The sequence below is a fragment of the Hibiscus syriacus genome, unplaced genomic scaffold (assembly GCF_006381635.1).
Source record: "Hibiscus syriacus cultivar Baekdansim isolate YM2019G1 unplaced genomic scaffold, ASM638163v2 tig00110893_pilon, whole genome shotgun sequence".
Classification (NCBI taxonomy): Eukaryota; Viridiplantae; Streptophyta; class Magnoliopsida; order Malvales; family Malvaceae; genus Hibiscus; species Hibiscus syriacus.
Genome location: NW_024062901.1, coordinates 9,496,113 through 9,520,610, shown reverse-complemented (window position 1 = coordinate 9,520,610; position 24,498 = coordinate 9,496,113). Strand labels below are relative to the sequence as shown.

General features: G+C 34.1%; 3 protein-coding genes and 1 pseudogene across 3 annotated transcripts; 1 reads left to right on the top strand and 3 right to left on the bottom strand.

The window, feature by feature from the left end:
* Positions 1–176: 176 nt before the first annotated feature.
* LOC120144961 lies at positions 177–2,562 on the bottom strand. The gene is made up of 2 exons (XM_039158888.1): positions 2,411–2,562; positions 177–1,604 (listed from the first exon to the last, which is right to left on the bottom strand). Exon 2 carries the CDS (start codon positions 1,581–1,583, stop codon positions 318–320), a length of 1,266 nt encoding a protein of 421 aa, XP_039014819.1. The 5' UTR covers positions 1,584–1,604; positions 2,411–2,562; the 3' UTR covers positions 177–317.
* Positions 2,563–14,447: 11,885 nt separating this feature from the next.
* Positions 14,448–17,632, top strand: LOC120145685 (secreted RxLR effector protein 161-like). The gene is made up of 2 exons (XM_039159455.1): positions 14,448–14,622; positions 17,457–17,632. The coding sequence occupies exons 1-2, from the start codon at positions 14,448–14,450 to the stop codon at positions 17,630–17,632; spliced, it is 351 nt and encodes a 116-aa protein (XP_039015386.1).
* A 3,235-nt stretch (positions 17,633–20,867) lies between these two features.
* LOC120144979 lies at positions 20,868–22,633 on the bottom strand (annotated as a pseudogene).
* A 765-nt stretch (positions 22,634–23,398) lies between these two features.
* On the bottom strand, positions 23,399–24,053 carry LOC120145132 (pirin-like protein). The gene has a single exon (XM_039159023.1). It carries the CDS (start codon positions 24,007–24,009, stop codon positions 23,596–23,598), a length of 414 nt encoding a protein of 137 aa, XP_039014954.1. The 5' UTR covers positions 24,010–24,053; the 3' UTR covers positions 23,399–23,595.
* Between the last annotated feature and the right edge of the window lie 445 nt (positions 24,054–24,498).

The following is a 24,498-nucleotide window of genomic DNA, read 5'->3' as shown; positions in this document are numbered from 1 at the left end:
GACCAATTATCACAGAGTATGATTACAGGCAGAAATTACACTGTGGTTAACATGGAATGTGATTTTCTGCAATTATTTTCAGATTTGAAAATCAGCAGAAGGAAGACAGTATTATAAAAGAAAAGGATATATATATATATATATATAAATTAGCAGAAGTTGAAATGGAACAAAGCTAAATAAACAGTACAAAATCAAGATTACCACATTACATGATACATTATTACATTTCACCATTAGTAGTACTAGTCTCCAGTCTCCACCCTAAAACTCTAAAGTCACCTGTGTGCCTTCCCTTGAACAGAGGATAAGGAAGCTTAGAAAAAAGCCCTACTTCCGTAGAACACCCGAGACCCGGTGTTTTTCGATGCCTGAATTTTCTGATCGGTGGTACTTGAAGTCTCGGACGGTTCGCTATCGATGTCCAGAGGGAGTTTCATCTTAGCCAATGACTCGGAGAATTGCTGCATGCTCTTCACGTACATGTCGACTATGTCTTGCTGCACCAACTTCTGCTCGGCCTCGATGTTAATGGAAACAACCGGTTTCACAGTGCAATTGCTTTGTGCCGAGGAGGAATGACTGTCAGCATCTCCGACATCCACAGTTTTCTCTTTCGGAGCTGACATTTGTTCCTGAGTGGAAGTTTTCAAAGCAGCTGGACCATCTGCGGTCTCAGAGCTGGCAGCGCCTGATGGAGACGAAACCCCGTTAGTGGACACGCTGCTTGGAGGAGAATCAAGCTTGGGAACTTGGATGGAATCCACGGTAGCATTTGAGAAGCTCTCCACTACATGAACACCAATGTCTGAACAAATCTGATTCTCAGCATCAGCAGTGATGAAACTTTCCGAACTTTCAGAATCCAAATTAGAACATTGGATACCAAAATACTCGGAAACCATCATCTGGTTCTCGTTCACGATTTTCGGATCCGGAAACTCAATCTTTTCCAACTCGCACTCACTCGTTTCCGAATCCTTCACAGTTTCATCAGCAACCACATCTCTAGGCATTGCAGGGATAGCCATTACATCTGGAGATAAACCAGCATATGCAAGAGACAATTGGACGAAACCGGCAGGGGAATGGAACAGATCGGTTGAAGAAAGCGAGAATTCTTTCGCCAACTTCCCATTCTTGAGTACTACTTCGGAAAGTGGCACCAATGCAAAACCCAGCAACTGATCTTCAAGATAATTCCTCACTCTACTCATCATGAATATCTCGATTTTGAGAGACGAATCAACTGTTCGAACATTCAGGCGTAGATTGTCATTGAACACGGGATTCCTCCCACCTCCATTGATGATCTTGGTGGAAACCGTGCTTTGGGGATCAGAGGTGAGACAAAGCTTTGCATACACATCCTGCTTGTGGTAAATGCAGATGTTATGGATGTCTCTTGCCTGATGAACATAAACATCAAGAGCACCGATGGTATTCTCTTCCTTTCGGTTAACCTTGGAACCATTCGACGATAAATCGCCAGTGTTGGTACCGAAAATTTCGGGTTTCTGATTCTCAGGCTCAGCTACAACAGAGTTCTTGAATGGTGAGACAACTGACCGTGGGGAATCCATGATAGCACCAAGAAACTGAACCTGGCAAAGCAAAAGAAAGCAACTTTTAGCATATCAAGTCATCCAAAAAAATAATAAGCACAAATCAGAACAATTCCATGAACATAAAGCTTGACCTCCAAATTAGAACCTAAAATCCCCAAGTTTTCAAGCTTTAGTACATGAGAATTTGAAGTTAAAAGGCAAGTAATGAACCCCAAGCAGAAGCCTAAATCTTTAAACTAAGCTGAAACATGTATGATTTTGCAAAACTTACTAAAAAGAAATGAACTTTCACACAGGCTGCTGAAGCTAAAAACCTAACACAGCCTACAATTAAGAAACCAAAACTTGCCAAAATCCAGTAGCCAAAGACAAAAATGTAATTTTTTTATAAAGCTAGCAACTTAAAACCACCCACAACATGAAAAAAAAACTTAAATAAAGCAGATAGATAAACCCTCTTTAGACCTTACTTTGAACACAAAAAACTTCAATATAAACCAAGAAACCAACAAGGCCTTAACCCTAAAAGCTGAGGTCTTCAGCTGAATTTAGCTTCCAAAACCAGAGAATTCCCTTAATAACCCAGAAACAAAGAATCCCCTGAAAAGTTGAGAATCGTAAATGAGCTTGTTTCAATTTCAAAACATCTGAGACTTCACACTTAATATTAGTAGTTTAAGCCCAGATTCCAATAAAGCAACCGACTTCTTTTCTTCAGAACCCAAGGAAAAAAAACAAAATATTAAAAAATTAAAAGAAAATCCCAATGAAAATTTGCTCTTTATGGATGAACTTAAACAATTCAAAGCAAATAAAAACAAGAAATTATAAATTATATTCACCTTCGGCTCTGGCTTTATGACTCCAAAGTCAAGAAAAAAAGAAAGAAAAACTGATAATTTTCCTAGGAATGTTTGGCTCTAACACAACATCTGGACACAACCCAGTTCCAAGATAAACTCTTTTTTTGGCTAACAACTAGTTTTCTTGTCCAACAACAAATGAACTGGTTGTAATAAAAAAACAGAAGTAAATAGAAAAAAAAAACACGGAGGGCGTCAAACTTGTCGGAAAAGGGAGTTGAATGTGTTCGTTTTTTTATTCATAAATTATTGATATGAAATTCCTTACACCTATGGTCAATAATAGCAAAACCAATGCAAAACTTATTGCTACAATACTTCAACTGTGAATTGTCAGAAAAGTCACTTTGAATATTTCTGGGTTTTTTTTTCATATTTTGATTATGCAATAATTACGATATCAAATTTCTTCTTTTTAAAAGTTCTCCTTTGATTAAGCCATATTATCATTACTGTTATTACTTTTATTATTATAAATAAGAATTGATTACATGATTGCTTGATTAAAAATGAATAATTGTATTGGTCTGTAGGTTAAAAATAAAATATTATGAGAAATTAGTTAATGTTTGAAGTATTTATATGTATGTAAGGATGGACTTAAAATTAAACATTGAAATGAGTTTATTTGTTTAATTTTAAAATAACAGCTATTCGATAGGGATTTAAACCCTAATTTAAAGGAAAATAAAGTTTAATTCGATCGATATTAAAAGTAATAAGGACTTAAAGTGTCATTTCATAAAAAAATTAGAGGACAAGAATTCCTCCCCAACATTACATGGTTATGTCATTCTATGTATGTTATTTTTTTATAAGAAAAGAAAATATTCATGTCACTGTATATGTTGATATATAAAGGAGTTATTAAATAAATCTTAAATATACGATAAAGTTCGATAATGGTTAACACAATCGGATAATTATTGAGGGGTGTGTAATAAAAATATCATTTTTAAGTCATTTTTTAAATATTTTTTCATAGAATAATCTTTCATCTTTCATTATTGAGTCGTATTATTAAAGTTAAGAAATGATTGTTCTTCTATTTATATATTTTAAATGTATCTATTCTCATTAAAAAAAACTAATGATTGATTAAATTAGACGTTGATTTGTTAATTGGGATATTATAAAATTATATTTTAATGATATCTACTAATATCAATGTTATTTTCAAACATTAGCTCGACGTCATAATATTTCAGGCATTAGATCGACAACATAATATAAACGGGGAGAGTCAATTCATAAAATAAAGCTCAATCAATTTTGGGATTAGATTTTATAGTATCTTGGCCAACTGATTAACATTCAACTCACATGACTGTTAATTTTTTTAACAAAAAATTGAGCTTGAAATATATGAATAATTAAATAATCATTTCATTTTTTTTTTGATAAATAAGTTTTTTATTATCCAAATGAAAGTTCATACAAGATCTTAAAGGGGATCAAAGATAATTGTACAACAAAATAATACTATACAACAAAATCAGCCTATGTTCCAATTGTTACAAAGAAGCCTATTAATATTGTCAAGCCTATTAAAGTCTCTTAATCTATGTTGAGTACCAACAGTTTCTTTAATAGAATCAAGCAAGTCTTCAGCAATTCTTGATTTCCCTTTAAACATGCTTCTATTCCTCTCCTCCCAAATTTTGTAAATAAAAGCATTCCATGCAATCTTCATAATGGAGGTTAAGAGAGATTTACCTTTTCAAGTTGAATAAGCCCAAGTAAACTTATTTTCCCAAGACATTTGAGGCGAAGACAATAAAGAAAGATGCAAAATACCATTCCAAAGAGAAGTTGCCATAATGCAGTTAGCAAATAAGTGGTTCCTCATTTCAAAAGCATCATTGCATAGAATACATTGACCATTGATATTGAATCCCATACGTAAGAGTCTCTTCCTAGTTGGGAGTCGATCAAGGATATCTAACCAAGCAATCACACTGAATTTAGGGATGTGAATAAGGAAGCAAATTAGCTTTTACAATGTGACCTTATCATGCTTGATTCGAACTTCTTCCCAAATCCCTTTTGCATTCATAATACCGGCGTCAAGAATGGGGATGGCCTCAGTTTTCAATTTCAAGAGTTTTTTAAAGATAAGCTAGAGGTTGCACTAGAGGTCATTTGACGAAAATCATTGGATTTAATAACATAAGAATGAGTCCATGCAATCCATAAAGAACTGTGACCATCAAGGAGGTTTCGAATAAGCATTATCATGCAAACCTTATTCCAGGATTTTAAGACTTTTAAACCTAGCCCTCCTTCAGATTTAGGTTTACATAAATTTCCCCAACTTACCCTTGCTCCATAGGCAGAAGTATCTGAGCCTCTCCATAGTATATTTAGCAAAGTTGATTGATTCTATTGATAACAGAATGAGGGAGCATAAATTGACGGCACCAGAAATTTACAATGTTTTGTAAAACAGTTTTTATGAGTTTTAACCTACCAACATAGATTATGTAACATCCTCCATGCCGGGTTAGTGATTAATTTGCAAAGTTTCAACATTTGGTGATTTAAGTAAAATGATGGAAGAGTTCAATGACCTATTTGAGTTATTTGGTGTAGGATTGAATTATAAAGAATGAAAATTAAGAGGGCAAAAGAGTAATTTAGTAAGTGAAATAATTAAATATTCCTTAAGGTGATTTTATAAATCACGTGGGAAGCATTTGAGATAAACAAGGTTCCAGACATTTCTCTTCTTCTTCTCCAACCGTGAAGCTTGCAAGCAAAGGTGAGTTGTCTTCTTTTGGATTAATTCTTATGAGTTAAGCATGGGTTTGGTTAATGAAGATTTAGGAAATATGATGGAGAGAAACAAGGATCCTAGAACTCAAAGAATTGTAAGTTAAGGGAGATTAAAGGTTGGGAGCCATTGAATGAAATCTTAGATTAAAGGTCATAATAAGAATTAGAAGTTGGATTTGACTTGTCATCAAGCTAATTAAGAAGTATGAGGTGATAGAATTAAAATTAGAACAAGTTGGAATTTGAGTAAGATTCTTAAATTCTATATGGATGATTAGTTTTTTTAGTTTTAGAGGTATTGAATGGATAATAATTAGTTTAAGTAAGTGTATGAAAGTTAAGAGTATTAAAGGGAGTGAAATATGAATGTTTGAGCTGAAATGAGATGATTTTCGAGCTCAAAATAGGATTTCTGGGCTAGGGGAATCGGTACCCATTCAAGGGGAATCGATACCCCCTCAACGAATATGAATTTCCAGAATACTAGAGGGGAATCGATACCCCCAGGGGGGAACTGATTCCCCCATATAAAAAGAAAGAAAGACTAAACTATTAATTCCTTAAATTGGTAGGCTATTAAAGATTAATTTCAAGACATAGACATCTGATAATCATCTTGAAAATTATGTTTATGTAGATACTGAGCCTAAACGAGTTCTGGAACAATCTACAAGTAGGATCGATCGAGGAAAAGGCAAAGAAATATAGGTGAGTGCATATGCATAGCATAATTATAGAAATATACTCAATTCTAGACTTGTGATAAGTCTAGATTTTATATCTTGGTACATGAGCATATTCTGTATTATGAGACATGACATGAATTCATATAAAATGCATTATATGACATGAATATGCAGGAAAAGTTATGAGCTATGTGAAAAGGTAAGAATTTACATGTCTACGCGATATAGACTACGTGAAATGTAAAAGCCCATGTTATGTAGATGAGAACTATAGGTATAGTTGGCATGCCAAGGGTAGAGGGTCTACGCGGTCCTTCGGGACAAAATTCTACGCGGTCCTTCGGGATATATATATTCTTTGGAACATGTGTGAAGTCTGGTGAGACACATACTTGATCCCTAGCATATGTATATGATTCTTAAGGAATTCTATGTGGTCCTTATGGACATTATTATATGGAACTATAGTGCAATTCTACGCGGCACTTCGGTGCATTTATACGAGCTGTGGTGACAGCATAGTGCACAACCTCACAATACTCAGATACCTTAGGTTCTCAATATGATATCATGGGCCAATAAACTCATTAATACAAATTCATGAATGTTAAAGTAATATGCTTACAGGTAAGGATAATGGTGATGTAAACTACCTTGATTAAGTATAAGCTTTCATCTCATTTCATATCATTATGACATTTTCATTACATTGCCTTGTTATTATTATTACATTGCCTCACTAAGTCGATGACTTAGCGTGTGAGTGTTTCACACGTAGGATCCGAGAAAGTAGACGAGACAGGTTAAGCAGCTTGACAGCATTACTCCTGCAACCATCATATCAGAAGCAACTTAATCAGTAGGTCATTTTGTTAAGAAAATGGATGTTGGCATGTAATTAAAAAGTTAAGTTGTGTATGCTCTGAATATTTTAGTAAACTTATAGTACTATATGTATATTATTGTATTTTCGTAATATAAGTTCAAGTATTTTACTATTATTTGTAATGTGTGGTGTTTTAAAAGTCAATGTAATATCTCTGACTCGTATCCGGGTTGGTATACGGGTTGGGGGTGTTACATATTAGGTGTCTCCTAGACCATTGGTGGATTCTGGATCTGATCTTATCAATGAGAGGAGAGCAATCCTTAACTGAGAGTTTCCTAAAAACAAGTAGAACCCCCAGACATCTCACTGGCAGAAGACCAATCTTAAACCCAGTAGATATCGTGATGATTTCAACGTTCCTTTGAGAAATTCCTACTGCAAAAATTTCTGATGTAGTCGCATTTAGCTGAAGCCCAGATATTTCATAGAATTTATGAAGAAAAGAAATAACTCCAGCAATAGACTCCATATTTCCTTTGCAAAAAAATAGAAGGTCATCAGCAAAAATAAGATGCGTGAGCCCAATTTTTTTTCATTTTGGATGATAACCAAATAAACCTCTGGCAGCATCAAGGTTAAGGAGCTTAGAAAGAATGTTCATAGCTAGAACGAAGAGAATGGGTTATAAAGGATCACCCTATCTAAGACCTCTTTCACATTTGAAATAACCAACCAAAGAACCATTGAAAGAGATTGAATATCTTGATCCAGAGTAACAAGCTTCAATCCAAGTAATGAATTGAGGGGGAAGATCAATTACTTTGAGAATGGAATAGATGAAACCCCAGTCTAGAGAATCAAAAGCCTTTTGGAGATCAATCTTGATAGCACACCTTGGAGAAATGGATTTTCTACCATAGCCTTTTACAAGATCCTGTGCTAGGAGAGTATTATCAATAATATTTCTCCCCTTGACAAAGGCTATTTTATTAAGAGTAATTAAGTCAGGAAGAATGTTCTTCAGCCTATGGACAAGAATCTTAGTTATTGTCTTATAGACCACAGAGCAACAAGAGATAGGTCTGTAGTCTTTGATCTTACTAGGATTAGTGATCTTAGGAACCAAAGCAATAATAATGTAATTAAAAGCTGGTAATATGGAAGAGGTCTGAAAGAAATATTTAATAGCTTTAATCACATCTTCCCCAACCACAAACCAAGTAGTTTTAAAGAAGAAATGAGTGTAACCATCCGGGCCAGGTGCCTTATCATTACTTTGGCTGAAAAAATCATCCTTAATCTTCTCTTCAGTGATGTTTTTTTTTTCAAAACTGCTAGAGCCTCAGGATACAGATTGAGATGGATCAGTTTTTTCAGGACATTATGTCACTGCTTTTAACATTCGAATCAGCTTTCCCCAATTGATTTTTAAAAAATTGGATAACTTCAGAAGCCATATCGTCGAAGTCCTCTAGTCTACTGCCCTGATCATTTAGAAGGACTCTAATTGTTTCTCTCTTATTCTTGGAAGCAATTAGAGAGTAAAAATACTTAGAACATTTGTCACCCTCCTTGAGCCATTGGATTTTAGCCTTCTGTTTTAAAAACAGATTTTCAGCATGCTCAAGAGAATATAGTTCACTCTGAATAATAAGCTCAGATTCAATAGAAGATGTGTTGTTAAGTGTAGAGAGCTGAATTTGTTCAAGTTTTGTTTTCTTTTGCTTGACCCTATCAGAGATGTTGCTATAGCAATCATTGTTTAAGTTCCTCAAGCAAGTCTTAAGACTCTTAAGTTTAAGAAAGAGAGACATCATTGGATTTCCTTTCATTGGTTGCTGCCAATAATTTTGAACTTCAGTAAGGAAGTTAGGGCTCTTGGTCCAGAAGTTAAAAAATTTGAAAGGTTTGGGCCTATCAGCATGAGAGTCTTTGTTGAGCCAACCAATAGCCATACAGTGGTCTGAGGGCCCTGGAGAAAGAAATTCCACAAAGGAATTTTGAAAGGAGATGACCCAATGAGAATTAACAAGAACTCTATCTAGTTTCCTAACAAGATATGAATCTTTTTGTTTATTACTCCAAGTGAAAGTTGGACCAAAGAAAGGGTGATCCTGAAGGAGAAGGTCATGTATAGTGTCTTGGAAATCCTTCATTTCATTGGAAGTATAGGAACCCAAGATGCCATGATCAGAGCTTTCAAATGAGTGGAGAAAAATATTAAAGTCACCCTCTAAGATCTAAGGGGAATAGCCAAGACTAGAGTCAAGGTCTTTTAAGTGATTCCAAAGATGCTTCCTTTGAGTACCATCATTGCTGCCATAGATTGCAGAGATAAAAAAAGGGATTTCATTTCTAAAAACTTTAGCAGTGATAGTCTGAGAAGTAGTTTGATAGAGGGTAAGGTCCAAGCCCTTTTTCCAGAGGAACCAAATCCTACCATTATAAATATAGTCATAGTTTGTGAAGCAGTTCCAAGAGTTGAATTTAGAGTTAAAATTATCTTCAAATTTTTCATATTTAACTCTGGTCTCTAATAGACAAAGAACATCAACATTATAAAGAGTGGCTCTTTGAAGAAACTTATTCTGTTTTTGAGGATTATTCAACCCTCTGACATTCCAGAAGCAAAAAATCATTGAGAATAAGAGGTTAATTCACTCCCCAAATACTTTATCAGTAACATATTTAGACTTGTCAAGATGTTCTTTTCTTTTGGATTTGAGGTCTTTAATTAGCAGTGTCACTCCCAAAGCAGCAGATATGGGCTTTTTAGTGATATTCTCTAATGAAGGAGATGATTCACCTACAGAATTCAGGGCCTTAAATCTGTTAAAGGATCCTTTTAAAGTGGTCTTGTTTTTAGATTTCATAGGTCGACCCCTTCCTTTTTTAGGAATAATTGAAATTTTGGAACTATTGCCACTAGGGGAGACAGTCTGTTCTTCAGTAAAATTAATGAGTGGAATAGAAGATTTTGAGGTATTTCCGTCCTCATTAGAAACATAAAGGAGATTGGAGTTATTTGAGGTAGTAGGGTCAAGGACAGTAGTGACATTTTGAGGCACAAAAAGTATAGGAGAAATGCAAACTTCACATGAAACTGGAGGAGAACAAACTATGGCAAATTTGGCAGTAGAATCAGATGGAGTCATTGATGAAGATTTAGTGATCTCATTAGAGTTAGGAACAGATTCAGTCTGATCAACATTGACAGCATTATCAGAATTGGCCATTGAAGTGCTTGTTGCTTCTTTAATTGGTTATTTATCTTTAGGAGGAATCACATTTGTTTCGAAGGAACCAGTAGAATGAGGAACTTGGGAACTAGATAAACTTGAGGGATTGTTTTGCACAGCAGTAGTTTCCTTTTTCCTCCATAATTGTAAATTAGCAGGAGTTGGGTCTTTTGAAGTTAAACAAGCTTTATCAAAATGACCAAACTTGTTACATTTAAGACAGCTATGAGGAAGCCAATGAACTTCAACAAAGACTGTAGTAGACTGCCCATTAGCAAGAATTACTTCTATAGTTTTAGGGATTACATCCTTTACTCCATTCTCAACACACATTTTGGTAAATTCTAACCTAGATTTTGAGATAGTAACCGAGTCCATAGTTAATGGGTTCCCTATGGCACTTGCTATGTAGCTTAGGCCCTCTCTCAAAAATAATTCGAGAGGAACATTGAATAGATGAACCCACAGAGGGAATTTAGAAAGATCAAATTGAAGTCGTTTGGAGTTAGACTCCCATTTCCTTAAGATTAGAGGTTTATTCAATATATGCCAAGGATCATTATGCAACACTCAATCTCTCGCAGAATCATTATTGAATGAAAAAATGTAAAGATTGCTGTCTGCGAAACTTACTGGACACGAACGCCTTGTGACTGGTTATTCCACAAGCTTTCCACCATTCTTTGCATAGTCGAAAAATTGGGAGCAGCCCCCAGAAATTGGCCCACCAAGGATGAACTCCATTGAGCAATTCCAACATCGAAAATAGCTTGTGGAGGATGAACAATAGGATTCTAGTCACGGGATTTGGGGGGAAAGTATTGCAGCTCTTGTCCAGGTTGAGAGCCAAATAGCTTCCTCCAATCCATAAGAGTGGAGAATGTCACCACAAAGACGAGGAGGAAACAGAAATATCCAAGAAAAATCATCGGAGACACCTCAGTGCTCAAATCCGTTAGTCCCGCTAACGTGCGCCATAGAACCGGAGACACCACATTCATAATAAAGAGTTACTAAAATAATATTTCATAATTTTTAATAATAAAAAATTTAATAAAATAATATCATATAATTCGATGACTATTTGTATTCTTCATCCTAAATCTTTATAACGAGATAATTCAGTGAGCATAGTATGGTTTAACCTTCTTATTATATTACGAACAGAATAAAAAGGAAAAGTAGTACTGATTTTTGTCAGAGATGTGGGAAGCCACCGGCCCATGAGAATGGCATGGAGAAGCCATTGAGGGAAGAGATATGTGCGGTCTCATCACTCACATGTTATTATTTTATTTTTATTTTTTATTTTTACAATTCATATATTTAATCACTTAATCAATTAAATTAATTTAAAAAATTAGAAAAGTTCATCCTAAGACAATTTTATAATTAAAGATTAATTAGAGTTCATTAAACCATTTTAGTGATAAAAAGTTGTATTTTTTAAAATTTTCGTATTTCAATAGTTACGTTTATAAAGCATTCACATTCATTAAATTAATTAAAAGTATTTTTAATAAATATTATCTTATAATTACTTTAAATTGATTTAAAAAATATTTTGGTTATAACTTTTGAATTTGAACTTAAAATCTAGAATAAATTACGTGTTTAATATCTAAACTATTAGTTTTGGTTCGTTTTAGTAATTAAACTTTTAATTTTTTTTAAAATCATATCTGAAATTTAGTTTGTTTTATTTTAGTACCGACGTTCAAAATCTAATATTAAATTTTGAAAAAAATGATAGTTTAAATATTAAACGTGTTAAATTTTTAACGGTGATATACTAAAATAAAATAAAATATTAAATATCAAATATAATTTTAAAAAATTAAAAATTTAAATACTAAAATAAATTAAAAACTGATCATTTCCATGGACGTAGTTTGTCATAAAATTATTTTATGGCCTAGAGATCAATTATTTTCTGGTTATTTATTTATTTATTTATTTATTTATTTATTGTTTACACAGTGTTTCAAGTTTAAACTGTGTTTCTTGTCATGTTCTGTCTCTCTGCATCTTACTCTATGGTCTGTTTTTGTTCTTTTCTATTTTGTCCTTTTGCTTAAAGCTTCAAACTTTGTAACTTCACCTTTCGGTTTCAAAATTTGCATTTCAATTTCCTTACTCAGCATTTTAAACTTTTATTTATCTTAAACTTTTATTTATTTTTAATTTTTTTAAGAAAAACGGGTCTGAATAAAAATTCCTTCTATGTCTATAAGGGAAAAAAGTGTGCCCTAACAACCAGTATTATCATAAACATAATTGTTGGATAATCAAACGATATAAGTTCAGGATAAACTTAGTTAAAATATAAAGCATTACTCGACCTAAGAGCCCACGTAACTAGAGTTTGAGCTACAGAATTATAAGATCTAGGAGCATAGCAAACCTTGAAATGGATCCTAGCCTCTAGTGTCGTACGAGCTTCCAAAAGGTGATAACCCAACATGAATATATCTTCCTCTTATCGAGATAACTTGTTAACAAGCATCGAGTCCGATTCGAATATGACATGGGTCCAACTATACTCGCTAACCAACAAAAGAGCATCATTGAAAGCGTGAATCTCCAATAGGCCGACTTTAACACAACCTAACAATGCCACAACCATTCCTCCAAGTACCTGGCCGAGAGAGTCATGAGCAATAATTTTAGACATTATGAAATAATTTTCATATTATAAAAATATAAATATTTATATATAAATATAGTTTTTTATAGAAATTTTAAGGAACTCATAAATTTTTTCGAAAGTTTTAAGATACCAAATTAAAACTTTTCAATATTTGAAGGGCTTTATGGCATTTTCCCAAGAGTTTTTTCTTTTGGGAGGGATCCTCGGGACAATACAAGTTTTTTAATCAAAGTATTATAGTTATTTCCTTGATTCGTAATAATTCACACACTTTCCCCGAAAAATATTATAATAATTGGTATTTGGATTTGAGCAAATACAGCCGTAGGACCATTCATCATGGCAAAAAGATTTTAAACGCTTTACCTTTTTGGTAAGGGAGTAGGGTTACTGGGATAAAATTTCAACTTAAATTTTTTTTATATATATTTATATTTATAAAATTTTAGTAGGTAAAAATAATTTTTTAATAAAAATATGTAAATAAATTTAAAATATAAGATAATTTTAAATTTTAAGAAACGATTGTCACCACTTATCTCTCGGTTCATCCCTGTAATTATATGACTCGAAATACCCCTTAGGTGCAATAATTGAAAGACATTGAAATTTATTTTTCTTGGTTCATTATTGAAGTTCTACTTTTCTTTATTTTCTTTCATTATTTTCTTTTCACAATGCTAAATGTGATCTAATCAATGCTTTGCTAAACTTCCACTTGGCCGAAGGTTTTTGTCAAACTCAATTCTAATAGTGAGAATTGAATCTTGATATTCATATCTTCATATTATATTCTTTGATTATCTGAAAACTAGGAGTGACAATCGGTCATTCCCTTAACAGTTATTACATATTCAACTCAAAACGTGCAAATTAATTTGAAGATTGTTTTGCTTGAAGTTTGGAAGCTAGATCGGTTAGTCGTAATTCGACTTCATGTGAACAAACTTAGTGACGATCTGTTAAGAGGAATCAAGATTAAATTTGATTCTCGGTGAGACGCTATAACTCGAGTTGGACTTTTCCATAACTTGAAGTTATTTTAGATTTAACGGCAATAGACGTGGCTAGACCAACAAAGATTTAATCATAGTGATAGACTTGGAAATTTTGATTAACCAATGATAAGAGTTAGCTTTAGGGGTTGGACCTATTAACTGTATACTTGTGTCTATCTCAAATGGATGTCTTCAATGCATTTTTACAAGAAGACTTGCATGAATAAGTGTACATTGAGTTGCCTTAAGGGTTTTGCAGCCAGGGGGAACGTATGGTGTGTAGGCTGTAAAAGTCATTATATGGTTTAAAGGAGGCTTCGAGACAATGGAATGCCAAGCTAACAGAGGCTTTGAGACAATGGAATGCCAAGCTAACAGAGGCTTTGTTAAAAATTTGTTATACTCATATTAGATATGATTATGCTATGTTTTTAAAACAACATGAAGACCGTATAGTGGTGATGCTAATTTACGTTGATGGTTTGTTGATAACGAGAAATAGCATGGAATTGATAGAGGAACTCAAAGGGATATTGAATAAGAACTTCAAAATGAAGGACTTAGGAGAGCTGAAATATTTTCTTAGAATTGAAGTGATGCGATCTAAAGAAGGGATCTTGCTAAATCAGAGGAAATTTGGAGCTTATTAGAGACACTGGACTAGAAGAAGCAAGAATAACCTCAACACCCTTTAGAGTAGAATTTAAAGTTAACCTCAAGTGAATATGATGAAAACGAGTCACAAGATGAGATTTTGTTGGAGGATAAATGTGTTTTTCAGAGGTTGATTGGTAGGTTGATCTATTGAACCCATACTAGGCCTGATATTACCATTTGTCATGCAACATCTTAGCCAGTTCATGCAAGAACCAAAGAAGGTTCACGTGGAGGTAGTTTTACGTGTTGTAAGGTACACTAAACGAAATCCAGGGCAAGGGTTGTTGTTTAAAGCTTTGAGTGAAGAAAAATTAGTGGCTTATTCTGAATCGGATTGGGCATCAAAATCTGTTATCGGTTTCTGTATTAAGCTTGGGGATTCTTTAATATCTTAGAAATCTAAGAAGCAGAATATTATAGAAAGGTGATCTTTGGCAGAAGTAGAATATAGGGGAATGGCGGTTACTACTGTAGAGTTAGTTTGGCTTAAAAGAATGTTGGGAGAGATAAGGGTTAACAATTTGAAGCCTATAAACTTGTATTTTGATAGTAAGGCAACACTCCATATTGCTACTAATATGATTTTTCATGAGCGTACTAAACATATCGAAATCGACTGTCATTTCATTCGTGGGAAGATTCATGAAGGTTTGATATAAATGAAGCACATATCAACAACATAACAAATAACAGATCTAATGACCAAAGCTCTATGGTCACAACAACAAAATTATATGTGTTCCAAGTTGGGGATAAAGAACGTCTTTCACCCGTCAACTTGAGGGGGAGTGTTTAGATAAATAGTTAAGTTGTTAAATTAGTTGAGTTACACTAGTTATCTTTGTATATAAACAACAATTTGTTTACTTTACATATATATAAAATTAGAGTTTTTTTTTTTACTTTCGGTTCAAGATTTATTCTGTTTAACATTTTTTTAATTTTGTTAAAATTTAATATTATTTAATGGTTTTATCATATGAAATATATTGATTCATTTAATAAAAATATAATTTAAATAAATTTGTATGATAAAGAGATTGGTTTAAATCAATATAACTTTAATTTTGAAGTGTAGAAAAATAAAAATACATATCGATTTAAATGTGTATATAGGAGTCAATTATTAGCTGAATTTTAGAGTTTTCAAGCTTTTTTCTTAAAAATTGAATCCCACCCAAGTATCGAAAGAATCGAAGGTTATTTTTTTAATAATACCACCTTAATTTCATTAATAAAAATTATATTTTCCATTGAGAATGACAACCAACATCAAAAGAATATAGTAACCTTCATAAAAATTTATTGTCTCGGTCGAATGAGACGCTTTACAGAGTGGTAAATGAGTGGTGAGTGAACCAAACAATCTGATAGTTTGTTTTGCTACACAATTTTGATTATATCGGTAAACAACATTTTACCAAATATAAGATCTAACTATACGTGACCATCGAAAAATTAATCAGAAAATAAATATAATAATTATTTTCATGCGAGCACTAAAACAACTGTAAAGGTAGGTAAAAAAACGTACCAAAAATTATTGATGGAGCTAGTATATATTGAGGGGGTGTCAAACAATTGACACCCCAAACGTTTCTAAACTTATTTTTTTGCCAATATTTATATATAATAAAAATGACACCCTTTTAGAAAAGTTTTGACACCCTTGAAAAAAGAAATTGACACCATATTTTAAAAATATTAAAAATTAAAAAAATTAATTTAAATACAAAGCATATATGTAATTAGTGGTCCTACGTGTGATAAATACATAAATACAAAGCATATATGTAATTTCAACTCACCAAACATAAACTCTTTATAATTTTTTTTTTCATGATTTTATTATGATCCCAAAATTTTCAAAACACATTATAAGTTCAAATGGGGCCCATTAACATGCTCTTCCCAAAGTATTGTGCTCCATTATTCAAACTAAAATCCATATTGTAAACCCTAAATGGTAGAAAATCATAGGCAAATTTAATATGGTGGGGTCATTGCTTTTTTCCAAATATTTGTATATTGTATTTTAAGTTTTTTTATTAAATTAAATTTAAAATATTAATATTACTATATATAAAATTTAATACAATTTAGATCGTTATAAATTAAAAATAAATCGAATTAAATATGTTCAGGTCTGAAAGAAATTGAAACCAATCAAATAAACTTTAAACTGTTTACATATATATATATATATATATATATATATATATATATATATATATATATATATATATATATATATATATATATATATATTCGACTCTCAAGATTATGGGAGAGTCTAAAATATATTAATAAATGTAACATAAAAATATATTGCAATAGGTCGTAATTAAAAAAATTTCTTAACTGCGTAAGTCTATAGAGTAAGCTCGATATTTTTCTAAGTTAAAATAAAAATGTTATGTTCTCCATAATAAATCATATAAATTATATAATTATTTTCATTTCAATATAAATTTTATTGATAAATTCAAGTAACTTTATCAAGTGTAATTGAAATTATTATTAATTGTAAAATATTTTAGCGTTTCACATCAAGGGTGAGCCTTGGACATTAAAAAAAAACTTGGGTTTAATCAAAAGTTGGTTTAAGTGATAAACAGTTTGTTATCACTTAAGTAAGGTCTCGGGTTCGAGTTATTGTGTATACAAAAAATCTCAAATGGGAGATACCCACCAAAATTAAATGTGTGGCACAAATCAATCCAAATTAATCAAGGTAAAATCATGAAAGCATGGGGACAATTAAAAAAAAAAACTTATTTTGGCCTCTTTCGATTGACGAGTCTTCAAGGTCATGTCTTCGACTTTTCATAACCCTTGACCGGAAGAAGTTGCTGCTGCATTGATTCTATTAAAGTCACCAAGGGTTCCCCCACGGCTCCTCAATTGTTTTAAAACGGGAGTTAATAGACTTTTGAAAGTGTTATCATATAATTTATATATTTTATTAATAATATAATTTTCAACCTTTTAAATTTATAATATAAATTCCTAAATGTGCATCTCTTAGTGTAAAATATTTCCGTGTGTAATTGTGGCTAATATTTGATGATGCCTACTTTTAACTGTTTGGATTGGAATCCTATACATGTGTTTCCAAATGGGCCGATTGACGATCACTACTTGGAGTGATGTAGCTTTTGAAATGGGCTAATTTGTGATTGTGACAACAGGAATCTTGAGAAGATACAATGACAATGTGTCGTTTGGATCATGTAAAACAAAGGCAGTGGTTAAATTGGTGGCTGGTAACTTTGGTGAAATTAACGGGTTGGGGATTGCTGATGGAGAGGGGTTGGGACAGAACCACCTTACCAGACTCGTCCGAGGGGTGGAGCAGCTGACCTGAGAGGGGGACAAATTACTTTAAAAGCTAGCAATAAGAGGATGAAATGGGCATGTTACAGTCCCAAAACAGTTGAACAAGTATCCGAAGATAAGAGTGCCACCGCAATATGGTGTAGATTACCTTGCAGGGAGAGATATGCTTCTATCCTACCACACTTGGTGGTGGGAGGGAATGTGGAAGGGCTCCCCAGTAGGATTGAGTGCCTTGCGATACCCGATGATGCCGAAGTTGTGTATGTAGTGGGGCTAGGCGAGGCCAAACTCACTGATGTACATGTGGATAGTGAGGAGATCCGGTCAAGCAACCTAAAATATCAACGGTGAAATGGGAGTAGGAAAATCAATACCTTGACCATATATGTATATGTAAAGTTTCAATTAAATGTATGCTATCAAAGCCAGATTCTGGTGAAATATATTATATATATATATATATATATATATATAGAAAAATCCCAGAAACCATGCTGTAAAACCTTCCAAAAATCTCTTATGGGAAGATTTGGACATTCATTATACTTTTTGAAATCTTTCTTTGCTAAGTTTTCTATCCATTAATCTTTTTATTAAAGCAAATAGAAGGTAGAAGGCTCTAGTTTTAGTCTTCCATCAATGGCTGAACAACCATAAGGCAAGGTAATCATCGTTTTCTTCATTTACACACACACACACACACACACACACACACACACACACACACACACACTAACAGGAACTCTCAATTTTCTTGTAGACTTTAGTTCTGCAATTGGATACTGATCTTCCAGGATGGCAAGCAACAATGATAAAACTTTTCAAGTCTATTCAAGGTTTTGTCTCTTTTGTATATATTATTTTTATTTATTTAAATAAGATTTTATTATATTTTGTTGGGTTTTATCAGATGTATCATACTCCATTGATGCACAAACAAGGTTTGCACATGTTTCTGGCACAATTAACAAAGAGCTTCTGCTAAAGTCGCTAGCGAAATCCAACACACATGCTTTTACTCATCACATAAACTATGGAATCAATCTTCCAAAACACTCGTCAGAACCTCTAATGGTGAACCGAACTTGAAAATTTCTTTACAATCCCCATTTTTATTCATTGAAAATAGTTAAAAGAAGTGCAAAATTTTGCCTGCAGAAATGTGTTTTGCAAGTGGATACTGATATTCCTGATTGGCACAAAGGAATGTGTCTTTTATTCGAGTCTATGGAAGGTGTGACATTTAGCATAAATGCATTTACAAGACAAGCTTATATTTCTGGGAAAATAGACCCTCTGCTGCAGATGAAGTTGCTAGCGAAAGCTGAGGCAACCGGAGCTCGACTTTGCTGGTTATATTATGGATGCGAAGTTGATCTCTATGGGAGACTAGTTCACAATGAGCCTGAGCCTGAGCCTGAGCCTAAGGATGAGGCCATGAACAGTTCAGCTCCCACCTCCAAACCCAAAAATTCCTTTTGCTGTTTGATGTAAAGTTTGTTGGGGTTTTAATTTTGTTGTTTGAGTAGCTGGTGTTAAAGGTTTCATGTGTTTTATGATTGTAAGCAGCCAACAGAATTATCAAGTACAAGATGTTTAAGATACATTGATGGTGAAGTTTTTGGATGAATTTAATTTCTTAATCCTATGAATAAATCCTTGAGAAAACTAGCTTTTATTCCCGTTTTTGAATTTGTCTAACGGTTTGTATAAATTTTAATTTTATCTCACTAATTCAAACTCATCAAGTGATCTTAATGATTAAAGTGAGTATTCTTCTTCCTAAAGACCCCAGATTCAAGCAACAATATATGCAGACCACAGGGTGTGCACAAGTTCATTGTGACATTGTCAATTGATTGAGATCGACTAAATTCTATCTTATAGTCACATTCCAAATGAATAAAAAAATAATCTCACCTATTCAATCGATTGATTGTGAAAAAAATATCTTATCATAATCTAAAAAAAAAGCACCAAATATGCTAGATTCTAAGTAGCTAATCAATTTTGAAATGGCAACATATCCAAATAATAATTGCAATAATTCTGAGATATACAGGGTAAGATTTCATGGGATTTAGTAAAATATATATTTTTATTTCCAAAATATTGATGAAATTCTTAGTCACTGAATAATGGAGGAAATTTCTCCAAAATCCCATCTTAATTTCTTGATCTCCTTTGATATACTTAATTACGCTAATTAACTTCCTTAACATGATTTTTCTTATATATATATATATATATCACCTAATATTTTTGTTTTCCATTACCTACAAGGAACTTTCTCTTCAGCTTCAAGGCAAAGAAAGAACAATCTCAGTTATGGATCATCCAACTGACTACATGGTTTCACCCAAACTGTTATAATTATTTCTCAGTAGATTCAGCATTTCCTTTTAGAAATACTAATTAGTATCAGTCTGATGTTTTTTTCTGGGCTCTGTTGTCTGATCAGAACTGTATTCTAAGGGTCGATACTAGGTTTGTCGGATGGTGAGTGATGCTCGCCAGGGTCTTGGACAGCATTGATGGTTGTTCTCTACTTGTTAATTTCTTAAGGAACAAGTCACTTAATGGTATTTAATTCTGTTTTGGTTTGTGTTTGTATTAGTTTAATTTGCATTGGTTGGTTTCCTTTAGGAGTCACTTATAACATTGATGGAGAGAAGGGACATGTCCAAATAACAGGAAGGATAAACCCCAGACAACTTATGAAGACCCTCGCAGAAGTAGGGTTACATGCGGATCTTTCTCGGGTGAGTTCCGGATATGGAGAGATGAGCGTCCCTTCGAGACACAGCTATGATTACCCGTACCATGGCCACTACGGATATAATCCTTATGGACAACCACAGAATTATCATGGCTATCCTCCTCAACAAAGAAATTGGCACCCCATATATGAAAACTACCCACATTACCTGCATTATAATCAGAATTGTCCTTCCTACGAGCCACAGGCCGAATACTTTCCCCAGCAGCTGCCGCAACCGGAAGGCTTTCGTAATGGTGACCCTGAGTGGTGCACCATAATGTGGAAGACATTACCTATTTGGCCTATGGTTCTTCTGCAGGAAACCTTTATAGTTGTTAAATACCCATGCTTTTAGAAACAGGTATCTTAGCAAACAATCGCTTGTTATAGTGAATGTACGCATAGAATCAACCAAGTACAAGCTTTAATATCTTTTTTTTCCAGAAATAGAGTGATCTATTCTCACATTTCATAGTAGAATTCTGATAAAATGACAGACGGATTCACAAATCAATGTATTATTAGTTCATGTATCTCTGAGAAATTTGTCTCACATACCCGTGAAGCTTGGCGGAGTTACCGTTCGCTTCTCATTTCTGTTTCATGCTTTCCTTTATCGGGATAAGGCAGATCATAAAACTCTGCCAAATATGCCAAAGCATCAGAATTATTGTTACAGATCTTCCACAATGACGAAACCTCTCCCTTAGAAACGGTACCCCAGTGCTCACAATCATCGAGAAAGTCCAACAGTTTTGCATAAAACGAGTGGTAGTTCATTACAATGAAGGGAACTGGAAGCTCTGATCCAATCCTTTCAAGCTGAATCAATGCCAAAATCTCAATCATCTCATCAAGTGTACCAACCCCTCCGGGGAGAGCAACCACAGTTGTCTTATCAGAGTTTGAACTCCGAACTGCAGCATCAACCAACCCATGCTTTCTAGCAGAGAAAAACCTGCATTTTTATTTCAGGATCATTCAAAAGCATAGAACTAGAACACTGTTGTTAAACTGTTAGAAACAGAAACATTCACCTGCATGTAAGATAAGTCACCGAGGGCAGGTACGGATGAAAATTTGAGGACGTCCATTCTCCAGCTTCCTTACCTATCTTAAACCCACCGACCGCCTTTCCTACTTCCTGAGCACCCTTAATAGCAGCATCCATGAGGCCAGGACCAGCCCCAGTCCACGTTGTACAGTCCAAAAGGTTAGCTATCTGTTAAGCAGGAAAACAAAACATATAAAAAGGATGGAGCAAGAAAAAAAAAAGAACCACTAGGGAAAATTATTCCAAAGTATACGACTTTCTCTAAAAACCTTTACCGGGATACACAAAAGCTCTATAAATTAACTTGCCTCTCTAGAAAGCTCCTGCGTTTGTGAGTAATGTGGATGGCCAGGTCCCATCCTCGACGAACCCAAGTACACAACTCCCCTCCCAAGTCTGTGTATGAGTTCATAGCATTGGTCTATCTCTTTCCTGACCTTTCAATTTAAGTAGCAAATAAGCTTCTCATTCCACAGCAGTCACACCAACAATATATCCCAGCATAGTACATATATAACCAGAAGAAGGTGCCATCCATTATGCTAAGTTGAAATGAAAAAAATGGGAGCAATTCAACTTTTATATCTCCAAGAAAACACTTAAGCTAAGCATGCTAAAAAATCCTAACCATCACAAACAAAACAAAAGCCAAAAAAATATAACCAACATGTATATTTGCACAGAGATTTTGCTGGAATAATATGAAATCAAGTCTAATTCTCTAAAGAAGCTATTAAAATCCAAATCTATGGCTATCCACAATCAGCATTCTCCAGGCTATCCAAAAGATTACCTCATTTGGGCTTGTTCTTTCTTCAAAGCCAACAAACTCACTCTTGCAAAGGGGAATAAGCCCTGAAATTCTTAGTCAGGTTGAAGCCAAGAAGAAACCTCTCTTTCAAAGTGAAAGACTGAAACTTGGGATTCCAGTCATGGGAACCTCTCACGGAAACATAAGAACCAGAGGTACCTAACAGTGCAAACCCCATCTAAATACCCTCTAAATGTATCCAATGCTAGATTTTGCATACCCTGATGGATTCAAGGAAGTGGGTTATGTGTTGTAACAACAAAAGGAAAGGGGGAATCAAATTGGTATCCTATAATTTGCAAGCTGTAAGGGGGTTTTGGAGAGAGAAAGGAATAAATTTATCCCAATTTGCTTTCCTTGTTGCCATTGTTGAGCAAAGGTGGGAGCTTTTAGTTGTTCCCAATCTGATAAAGACAAAAATGTTTCTGAAATCTCAAATATACAACATCCAGTAATAATAATTGTTCTAAAAGCTGTGAACTTGTTCACCCACTGCTTAGTTTACACTAACATAAACCCAACCAAACAGGATATAGAAGTCATTTCGCAAAAGCTAGGGTTTTCGTGCACACTCAAAGCTCAAACTTTTTTACCCACTGCTTTATTACATAGATTTGCTTCAACACTCAAAACCCCCTGGAAAAGGCTTGAGCTTTCTCTCAGTCAAAATGGATATATCTCAAATTTCTCTAATATTTTTTTCATCAATATTCTAAATTATGTTTTTCTCCTGAATTTTCTTGCTTAATGAGTTTAATTCCATTTTTCTGGTAGGTATATCTCATGATTCTGTGCACAAGAGGCGTGCCACTGGTGGAAAAAAGAAGCTTGGAGGAAGAAGAGAGTAATTCTCAAAACTCTTCCTTATTTGTTGTCCTTTGATTGCTTTCTTATCATTTTTATCTGGTTGGTTGCTTGGAAAATTGATTTAGAATCAATTAAAAAATGGGGTTCTGTTCTTGTACTTTACCTAAACAAATGTTGAGCTTTATTGTTTTGGTACTTAAGTTGCTTGTGATTTCATTACCATAAAGTATGCTCTTTATTATGACATGACTTTAAAAGTTGATATTTTCTTGTTTGATTGGATGCCAGAGACCTTATACGGTTTATTTGTTACCTATTGGTTTGTATCACTTGATTTTTCAATCTTAATTTATCCCAACTTTTGATGGCTTATTTGAAAAGGTATGAGCTCGGAAGGCAACCGGCGAACACTAAAATGTGTTTCTAAAATGTGTCGATGACAGTGTTTCTAAAATGTGTTTCTCAAAGGTATGAGCCAGTGGTGGTTGTGGTGGCTGGAGGCGAAGTAAAAGTAAAGAGAGATGGAGTTTTAAGTCGTGAATCATGACTTTTGCGTTTCTAAAATGTGTCGATCTCTTCTTGAGTATTCATCACGAAAGATCCGAATTGCACCAAAAGTTCACACAATGGTTCACCCCCTACTAAAATAAGCCTCAGCAACTTAGATGATTTGTTCCACGCCTCCAAGCCATCCCCAGGTCCTAGGAGCAAGAGGTGCTGTGCATTCACCGATGATGATTTCGACCGACCGAAGATACCCTCTCCTTCCAGCACATAAACAAAGGCATTCCACGATCCTGGAATCGGCTGTCGAAGGTGAGCTCCCGGTTCTAGAGTGAAATCCAAGTGCATTGTTGGGGTTAGGGTATAAATTGCAGACTTGGTCCCCAATGCCTCACCGACTATAACTCGAACTTTGATCCCGTCTTTCGTAGCTTCCGTGATGTCCTTACTCGGTACTTCTTGATACATCAGCTCGATCCTACAAAATGGAACATAGAGATTAAAATGCAGCTCGAATTCGAAATCAGTTCGATAAAACATCCTCATTGAAACTTACATTTTGTATTTGGAGGAGAGATTGATCCATAACTGGAGACCTTTCTGGGTTCCTTGAGCTGCTGGCATCTCCGAGTGAACAATGCAGTCATCCATTGCAGATCACCGGGGCCATTATGCCCTTCAAAATCTTCATGTTTAACTGCTCCCTGATAGTTCAACCAATTGTATGCCTCTGAAGGAAATTTTTTTTTCATACAATTTACATAAAAATGTTGCTTGAGTGATCAACGTCAGTACCTGTAACATGTAGGTTACAGTCTCAAATCCTGTTAACACAAAACAGAGGATATATATACATAAGAATCAACATATTTTCCCAGAAACAGAGTCCACTTTCTCGAGAAAATAAAATCAAACCTGTGTGGATGATCTGGAAATCCAGCTGGTGCTGTCAATGCA